The sequence below is a fragment of the Hypomesus transpacificus genome, unplaced genomic scaffold (genome assembly GCF_021917145.1).
Source record: "Hypomesus transpacificus isolate Combined female unplaced genomic scaffold, fHypTra1 scaffold_312, whole genome shotgun sequence".
In the NCBI taxonomy this organism is placed as follows: Eukaryota; Metazoa; Chordata; class Actinopteri; order Osmeriformes; family Osmeridae; genus Hypomesus; species Hypomesus transpacificus.
Window position 1 is genome coordinate 98107 of NW_025813840.1, and position 10181 is coordinate 108287.

General features: G+C 47.2%; 1 protein-coding gene across 1 annotated transcript; it reads right to left on the reverse strand.

Annotated features, from left to right (window-relative positions):
• Positions 1-943: 943 nt before the first annotated feature.
• Positions 944-3077, reverse strand: LOC124464171. The gene is made up of 3 exons (XM_047016111.1): positions 2786-3077; positions 2562-2623; positions 944-2453 (listed from the first exon to the last, which is right to left on the reverse strand). Exons 1-3 carry the CDS (start codon positions 2797-2799, stop codon positions 1552-1554), a joined length of 978 nt encoding a protein of 325 aa, XP_046872067.1. The 5' UTR covers positions 2800-3077; the 3' UTR covers positions 944-1551.
• Positions 3078-10181: the final 7104 nt, after the last annotated feature.

A 10181-nucleotide genomic window follows, 5' to 3' on the forward strand; every position in this document is an offset into this window, starting at 1 on the left:
GCCGAACCGAGGGGAAACCAGTATTCCCACCCCAGCTCGACGCCTCTCACCAAGGGCAACTCCAGAGTGGAAGAGAGTCCAGCCCCTCTCAAGGAGACTGGTTCCGGAGCCCACGCTGTGCGTCGAGGCGAGGCCGACTATATCTAGCCGGAAACTCTCTACCTCGCGCACCAGCTCAGGCTCCTTTCCCGCCAGCGAGGTGACGTTCCACGTCCCTAAAGCTAACTTTTGCAGCCGAGGATCGGACCGCCAAGGCCCCCGCCTTCGGCCGCCGCCCGTCTCACACTGCACCCGACCCCCATGACCCCTCCTGCGGATGGTGAGCCCACTGGAAGAGGGTCCCACGTTGTCTCTTCGGGCTGTGCCCGACCGGGCCCCATGGGAAAAGGCCCGGCCACCAGGCGCTCGCCATCGAGCCCCACCCCCGGGCCTGGCTCCAGGGGGGGGCCCCGGTGACCCGCTTCCGGGCAGGGGCAACTGAGAACCATTGTTGTATTTCTTCATGGTTGGTTTTTTGAGCCACGCTTTGTCTGGTCTTTCACCTGGAACCTGTTTGCCTTGGGTGACCCTACCAGGGGCATGAAGCCCCCGACAACATAGCTTCCAGGATCACTAGGACACGCAAACCCCTCCACCGCGGTAAGGTGGTGACTCAAGGAGGGGGTCTGCTGGGTGTATTGTATATAACTTGGTCATGTACCAGAAACAAACTAATTAATAAAAATTATAAAAAAGCTCTACTACTGTATTGTCTTTGCGATCAAAAAGATAGGTAGGATGGAAGGATTTGTAAGATTGTGTGAAGTTTTACATGTATGTCCTCATAAATTGCACACATTAAACTGGGAATCAGACATTTTTCCAGAAAAAAGTATTTATAAAGATATTAAATGATAGTAAATGTATTTTTTGTTTTTAAAAAGTAAAAAATGTGTGTCACATTAACAATGGATAAAAACTGGTATGTCCAGCACACATCAACTCACAGTTTAAAAGCGCGTTAAAAAATAATTTACATGGATACCACACACTGTTAAAAGGCCATTAAAGGGGGTGCACATTTCACAATTAAAACATCTTTGAGATGTGTCTCTAAAAGGTGTGCTTGTGTGTGTGTGTCGCGTGCATTTAAAAGTTTGTTTTTTTGTTCTACTGTTGCCGCCTGGACTACTTTGCGTGAGTGGGGGACCCCACCTAATGACACGTGGGATGTACCACATTTGGGTCCCTGCAGCCAGTTCCGCTGCTGCCAGGGTGGAAATCTCCACACACTTTGTCACTAGCGGGTTTCTGGAGGTCCAAAAGTATTTTTCCAGACCCGGGGTCACGCTACGCCGGGCCTGGCTCCGGGCCTGGCTCACATCCTCCCGCTTTTAAACAAAATAACTACTGATAATAATAATCAGATTGTGAAACAGCTAACTGCAGATGTCTCAGTGATAGTTGAAATATACACTTGTGTGTACAGGAGTGTGTATTTCACATACATTAACAAACACAAACATGAGCACACATACATTATTACATTTATTGGAAGTTAGTTGCCCGCATTTAATGAAAACATTTATAATGTTTGAAAAAAATTTTAAGTACTGAAAACATCCACTTGAGTCTTAGCCAGCCATCAGATGGGATTGGAAACTTCTTATGTAGGGATTTTAATATGTTTTCAGGATTGTCAAAAGGGACATTGCACATTGTCACATAACCAGGCATGTTCAAATTAGGACAACATTTTTCTTCATCTATATACGATTTCTTTCTTTTCTTTGAACATTTTTCACTTTGCTTTAAGGCTCCCTCACATAATTCACAGATCTTATCCACAACCTCTGGGTGTTTTGCACAGAATTTTGAATCAAAGACTTCTTTCACCAAATCATTTATCCTGGTTACGTAATCATTGTATGTATGATCCATAGGAAGCTCATTGCAATATTCTTTTAATTTGTCAACAAAAGATGTAATTCTTGTTTGGAAGTTTTTTATGTCCTCATCCTTAATCTTCATATTCCGTACTTCAGACAAACAACCTCCATAGAAAACAAATTGAAATTTATAGTTGGTATCAACACTATAAACTGTCTTGCCACGATCAACCTTGGGTAAATACACTTTATGGAAGCCCACATAGATGTGTTGAACATTATATTTCTGTTTATACTCCACAGCCTTGTCATATATTAACTTCCAACACGCATCTTTCCCATCTAAACATGGACTAAAATAAGTGAACATGTATATATATATAGGTTCTAGTATTCCTTCAAGAGTTAATAAAAATATATCTATTTCCCAAAATAGTTGTTTTTCGGAATGTACAAAATGGTTATTGATCCATTTTGGAAATATAAGCCATATTTCCTTCAAAACCCTATTTTTAGTCCGTATGACAGCATGTGCATATTGTTTTCCCTTCCCTTCCCGTTGTTTGGTTGTTTCTCTTGCATTACCTGTATATACAGTGATCAAAGTGAAACATGTATTTATTTCATATTATTTGTATACTTTTATTGGCTACTTTTCATTTAAGCACAGAATACAGAAAATGATTAACTCACTTTTGTATGGTGTTGCCTCCACCGTTCTCTGATGAGGATTGTTGCCCAACAACGGAATACATCTACGTATGACAAATGTACACTTGACAAACTATATAGTTTTCCAAAAGTACCAAATATATAACGCCTAAATCTTATTATTAAAGAGTTTGTTAAATGATCAAAACGACATGCTCTTCTCTAGAAATCTTGCTCATTATGAGAAACACATAACCTTTACTTACTGCAGAGGATCCATTTCGATGGCGCCAGGAGATGTAGTTGTTCCAGTCAGTTTGGTCTCTGGTCGAGGTTATTTATTCAGAAAGCCCAAAGCAATGATTACAACAAAACAAAAAAATCAGATTAGAAAAATCTATTAGTGGAGAGAGTTGTCTAATGTAAGCTTCAATGACCTGCCCACTGTCAATGGTTTTAGCGTCTCGTTCAATTCTGTTTTATAAAAAGTGTTTCTTGTGAGGGAGTCTGAACCTTACACTAGCACTGGGAAAAAATACTCTCTCAATGAAGAATGTGTTCACAGGACTTTATACATACAATGCTTTTTTTAACAGACGTGCCAATGATGCCAACGAGAACAATCGGCCAATGAGCGACGGGCACCTGTATAGGTGACGTGTGGAGAAATGGGCAGGAAACGAAACCCAGCGAACACTTGAATACAGGACAGGGAACACAACATGGAAAGTATTAAAAAGTTACAGATGAAGTGATTGTTCATTCAGTCATTTAGTGAAAGTGAAAGTAAGTACTTTCACACAAGTCTTCACCTTTAAGGAATGCCGGCAGTCCTGATCATACCACTGTGGTTCGCTATACGGTGTGCAACTTCTGACGAAGCTTTTAAAAAGCAACTCAAGACTTTACTATTCAAGCAGGCTTTCAGTTAGTTGAGGGGTTTTTATGGTTGTTTGTCATGTTTCTATTTCTATTTAAATGTTCTGTATTTATTTGTAGTGTTATATTGTATTTTGGTGTGAAGCACTTTGTGATTTTATCTGCGAGAAGTGTTATACAAATAAACTTTACTTACTTACTATTCAACTGAAGCTACACTGGGAGGCAATTACTGTGTTAATGTTAGGGTTACTCCTAAAATTAGATAAATACAGTACCAGTTAAAAGTTAGAGTAACTAGTGCCATGCCCACAGACAGACAGACCTTCAAAGATTCTAGAATCATAGAACGAGAGCCAATTTGTTGTCCCATAACTCATTGGATGGCTCATCGTCATGGCTACGATGCCCCCACCAGTTGGAGCCAATCTGCCCTGCGGTCTCAGAGATCGCAGTGTGAGAGGGTGAGCTGTAGGGGGCGCCATCAACCAAGGAGAGAGGGACCCAGAGGCATGAGGAGCACTGAGGAGTACAGGACTGTAGAGGGCAGTGAGAGCCCAGGTGAGGCGAGGCGTGTGCTGCCTTACATACGTGGTTAAACGGTGTGTGTTCTGGTCTAATCTCCCTCTGGTCCTCCTCTGGTCCTCCTCTGGTCCTCCTCTGTGGAAGCAGGGCTGATGGGATGCAGCTACATGCTGCTACACAAACACACAGACACACAATCATAGCTGATGGTACTGACCATGCACACTACATAGAAGGTAATGTTACTTTAAATGTAAGCAGTGATGGCTGGAGGCTTAAACGCCTTTTATGTATTTCCTTAGAGAAGTGAGCCTTGAATAGCCATCTCTATGCCTGGTAACCTCCCCCCCCCCCCCCGCCCCCTCACACATACAAAACATAAAACAAAACAGTCAGTTCTAATCACAGCTTGTCTCACAGAGGTGAGAGGCTGCAATTTAGGTGTGTGTGTGTAGTTGGATACACTGAGGAAGTGGAGGCTACTGTTACTGTTACACTCCTGCCTGTAGAGACAGACTCACTGACAGCTTATGCAACATGTCAGCTAAATGTGTGTGTGTGTGTGTGTGTTTGACAGAGAGTTTAGGGGTGTTGAGAGTGTTGGCAGTGAAGACAAAGTTAGGTCAGAGTGTCAAGACTTATCAGTCCACAGTTCAGAGGTGTGTGTGTGTTTGAACAGGGGTCAGTGTGTGTTTGGACTGGGGTAAGTGTGTGATGTGTGTGTGTTTGGACAGGGGTAAGTGTGTGTGTGTGTTTGGACAGGGGGTATCCGTGCGTGTCCACTACAGCGGCTTCCAATTCATTTTCAATGAAACCGGGCGTTGCTTCTCGTGTAGGGCATTGTGTGAGCGTCGACGCCCGGTTTTATTGAAAATGGATTGGAAGCCGCTGCGCCGCTGTAGTGGACACGCACATTAAGTGTGTCACAACGGATCTGTTAAAACAGGGACACAGGTGTAGAAGCTTGCGGGCGGACCCTCCTGGTTGCCCCTGGTAACACCAGGCTGACGTTACATTACATTTTACATTACATTTACATTTAGTCATTTAGCAGACGCTCTTATCTAGAGCTACTTACAGTAATTAAAGGGACATTCCCCCCGAGGCAAGTAGGGTGAAGTGCCTTGCCCAAGGACACAACGTCATTTTGCACGGCCGGGAATCGAACCAGCGACCTTCTGATTACTAGCCCGATTCCCTAACCGCTCAGCCACCTGACTCCCATACGTTACCATGGTGCTCCGTGGTGTCCCATCAGCCCCTGCAGCTGTGTGTTGGAGTGAGGCCCCCTGGGGAGGGGGGGGAGGAACAGTCCAGTTCCATACTGTAGGTTGAAGGGCGTATGCTAACAGTACAGGACTAGGACCAGGAAGAGACTGAGCTGCAGAGGAAGCTGTAGTTCAGGTTAAAAGGAGGTCCGACTGACTCACAGGATTGGATCTCACTCGATGGTTAACTGTTTGTTTGTGGTCTGGAGTGTGTAACAGTGTGTCCAACACAAACACACTGAACTGCTCTGCATCCCTCTGGCTCTCACACTGCCTCTCCCTCCTCCCCCCTTCTCCCTCTCCTCCCCTCTACCCTCATTTTCTCCTCCCCTCCCCTCTGCTGCTTCCCTCCCCTATCCCCTCCTTTTTCTTTTCTACCTTTTAATCTTTTCTTCTCTCCCTCACTCTTTCAATCCTCCAGTACCGTGGTAGAAAGGATTGCAGGTATCCATAGCAACATGTGTGTGAGCTGCCAATGTGTGTGCGTGCCTCTGCGTGTGTGTGTGTGGCCTCTCGTCCGAGACACAATGTGGTAATTACTGAAGCTTACCTCTCTGCTAATTAAGCGTTGCCGTGGTAATTGGAGGGGTCAAGTGATCAGGACGATTGGCTCACCTTCTTCCCTCCTCTACCCCCTCTCTCTTCCCTCTCCACTCCCTCTCTCTCCCCTCTCCTCTGCCTCTCACATGACCCTCTCCCTCACTCTGTCTCTTTTTCCTCTCCTCTCTCTCGCTCCCTCTCTTATCCTTCTCCTCTCCCTCTCTCGTCCCTCTCCTCTCTCTCGCTCCCTCTCTTATCCTTCTCCTCTCCCTCTCTCGTCCCTCTCCTCTCTCTCGCTCCCTCTCTTATCCTTCTCCTCTCCCTCTCTCGTCCCTCTCCTCTCTCTCGCTCCCTCTCTTATCCTCTCATCTCTCTCGTCTCTCTCTTATCCCTGTCCTCTGCCTCGCTCCTTCTTATCCCTCTCCTATCTACCTCTCCACCTGGTCTCCCTTTCCTCTCTCCTTCTCCCTTTGTCACTTTCTCCTCTCTAGCGTCTCCCCCTTGGCACTCCCTCTCTCCCCCCTCTCCTCTACCTCCCCCCCTATCCTCTACGTTCTCTCTCTCCTCTCATACCTGTTCTTGTCTTCAATCACCCCCCCCCACCCCCCATGTCTCCTGCTACATCTGATTGGCCGGACTAACAGCTGACCCTCTCTAGGAGTGAGGATTTGACCCTTGAGCCTAAACAGTAGGTCAGGTGAAAAAGCTAAAACCTCTATAAGTTAGGTCATGAATTATTCCCCCTCTGCCTATTCCTCATCATCCTTCTCTCTCTCCCTCGCTTCCCCTCTATCAAGAAAAGAGATGTGTTTGCCCTTTACGGGGAACAGGAGACTGCATTCTGCCCCAGACAGAGAGAGAGAGAGAGAGAGAGATGGAGGTCTGGATGAAGGAGAGAAGGAGGAGCAGAGGTGCAAGCAGAGACAGCTGATGGGGAAAGAGGACTGAGGGAGGAAAGGCTGAGATGGAAGCATTAGGGAACAGAGGAAGAGTAGAGGAGGAGGATGGTGTGTAAGAGAACAAGAGAGATGATGTGTGTGTATGTGTGTGTGAGATAGAGACAGAGACAGGTGGAGAGAGACAGAGAGAGATGTGGAGAGAGAGCGAGAGGTGGAGAGAGAGAGAGGTGGAGAGACAGAGAGAGAGAGAGGCGGAGAGACAGAGAGAGGTGGAGAGAGAGAGGTGGAGAGACTGAGAGAGAGAGATGTGGAGAGAGAGCGAGAGGTGGAGAGAGAGAGAGGTGGAGAGACAGAGAGAGAGACAGAGAGAGATGTGGAGAGAGAGAGGTGGAGAGAGAGACAGAGAGAGAGAGAGGTGGAGAGACAGAGAGAGAGAGAGGCGGAGAGACAGAGAGAGGTGGAGAGAGAGAGGTGGAGAGAGAGACAGAGAGAGAGAGAGGTGAAGAGACAGAGAGAGAGAGAGGCGGAGAGACAGAGAGAGGTGGAGAGAGAGGTGGAGAGAGAGACAGAGAGAGAGAGAGGTGGAGAGACTGAGAGAGAGAGAGGCGGAGAGACAGAGAGAGGTGGAGAGAGAGAGGTGGAGAGAGAGACAGAGAGAGAGAGAGGTGGAGAGACACAGAGAGAGCGAGAGAGAGGTGGAGGATGTAAGAGAAGGTCACGTGTGTTTGGCACCACTGTCATCAGGCAGGAATCTACACCTGTTTACTGTTCAACTCATACTGAGAGAACACCTGGCAGTCTGTCAGCACACTCACACACACACACACACACGCACACACATACACACACACACAAGCATGCACACAGATACACACACACACGTGCACACTCCAGTAAATGTACTTTCTAACACTGACGCTGTTCATGGTCTCCCCCCTCCCCTCCCCATCCCCTCCCCCCTCCTCTCAGGATAGCGGGAAGGGAGGGGTCTATATATAACTACTCTTCATTGTTTATTAATGAGAGGGTGTTTAGTAAGACCTAGGGTGCTGTTTAATGTATGATGACAACGTCACTCTCTGGGGACCATTCCCATAGTCCTCCTCCTGTCTCCTCCTCTTTTCTCTTCTCTCCTTCTATCTTCTCCTCTCATCCTCTCCTCCCCCCTTTCCTCCCCTTCTCCTGTGTGTTTGGGTGGTGGTGGTGAATTGGTCTACGTTTATGATATTTTTTATATGTGTGTGTACTTATATCATGTGTGAGTTCAGTTGTGTTTATGTGTATGTGTGTTTGTGTGTTTGTGTGTGTGTGTGTGTGTGCACCAGGGGAGGTTTGAGAAGAGTGCAGCCGGAGGTTTCTCTCTCTTTCCGCAACTCTGCATTTAAACAAGTTTCTATCTGACGCTGGTTTTGTGTAACCGTGGCAACACACGTCTGCTTGGTAGCTAGTTTCTACGATCGCGCTGCGAGGCAAATCTGCAGAGAGAACTTTCACCTACTAAGTCTGGTTGTGACTCTGAAAATAACTTTTTCTTCATTTACTGGCAGTGGAAGTTCCAGAGTTTTCAAATTAAAAGCATCAGGTTTACAAGGTCATGGTGTTTAGGATTGTTGGGGGGCTTTTTTCTTTCTGAAAACAACCTTTCCCTCCCTTTCATTCTTATTGTAAGGAGAGGTCATAGGTCATAGCTTTTTTTATCAAAAAAGTGCAACAGGTCCAAGGTCAAAAAAAGCAACACTATCTATTGGTATTATTGACTCCTTGTGCTGTGTGTCTTCCACATGCTAACAAGGCCATAACGATGTACTTTCCATTCAGGCTTAACACTTCAAAGGTTCAGTCATGAAAAGCTAATGGAAGCTGATGGTTAAGATGAGGGTTATGTCCTTGCTTTGGATGTCCCATACTGAGTGTAGATGGAGAGTTTAGCTCCAGTCAGACCAACCATGATTCTTGTTGAATGTTTAGGGTAAGAGACATAAACAATGTAAAACAGCTTCTGCAAATCTTACTGACCCTGCTTGGGTGCTTCAGTAGCCCTACAGTAGCTCGGGGCTACTGCAGGGCTACTGGAGGGCTACTGCAAGGCTACTGGAGGGCTACTGCAGGGCTATTGGAGGGCTACTGCAGGGCTACTGCAAGGCTACTGCAGGGCTATTGGAGGTCTATTGGAGGGCTACTGCAGGGATACTGGAGGGCTACTGCAGGGATACTGGAGGGCTACTGCAGGGCTATTGGAGGGCTACTGCAGGGCTATTGGAGGGCTACTGTAGGGCTACTGCAAGGCCACTGTGAGGCTACTGGAGGGCTACTGCAGGGCTATTGCAGGGCTACTGGAGGGCTACTGTAGGGCTACTGTAGGGCTACTGCAGGGCTACTGCAGTGCTACTGCAGGGCTACTGCGGGGCTACTGTAGGGCTATTGCAGTGCTACTGTAGGGCTACTGGAGGGCTACTGTAGGGCTACTGGAGGGCTACTGCAGGGCTACTGCAGGGCTACTGTAGGGCTACTGCAGTGCTACTGCAGGGCTACTGTAGGGCTACTGTAGGGCTACTGTAGGGCTACTGCAGTGCTACTGTAGGGCTACTGTAGGGCTACTGCAGTGCTACTGTAGGGCTACTGTAGGGCTACTGCAGGGCTACTGTAGGGCTACTGCAGGGCTACTGCAGGGCTACTGCAGGGCTGGCCTGTACTGGGCTGCTACACCTTGGAGATGTGAGGAGGATATACAAGCACCAACACCCCCCCCCCCCCCACACACACACACACACATAGATGAAGGGGACAGCCTGCCTATGGTTGTGTGATGCAGTCGTGTTCGGACATGTCGTGTTGCCTAGGAGATCTCACTGGGCACCGAGGAGAGGAGTGAGAACAAAACCTGTCTGCCTCCCCATGCCAGGTTCCAAACACACACATACACAGCACAGTAACACCAGGAACACACACACTCACACAGCACAGTAACACCAGGAACACACACACATACACACAGCACAGTAACACCAGGAACACACACACACTCACACAGCACAGTAACACCAGGAACACACACACATACACAGCACAGTAACACCAGGAACACACACACTCACACAGCACAGTAACACCAGGAACAGAGGGGGGAGACTGCAGCGTTCATCAATAATGAACAAGAGCAAAGTTGGAGGAAGAAGAGAACAAATGTAGAGAGAAACCCTTGACTGTAGGGCACACTCTCTCTCACACACACACACACACACACTCTCTCTCACGCATACACACACCCTCACACTTACTCAGTCACACACACAATGTCACATGCACACATGCATTTATTCATGCACAATAGTTCTTTAAGGGCAGGCATGTTTGCCTTTATATAACAGCTGCCCTCTGTGTGTGTGTGTGTGTGTGTGTGTGTGTGTGTGTGTACTCTACCAGAGAGACTGTGTTTATGTAACAGTTGGTGGTGTGACTGTGTGCCAGGGAAACCCTCATCCACCCACCTCCAACTCTAGTCTATATCACACACACACACACACACACATTCCCTCCTCCCTATAGTTCTG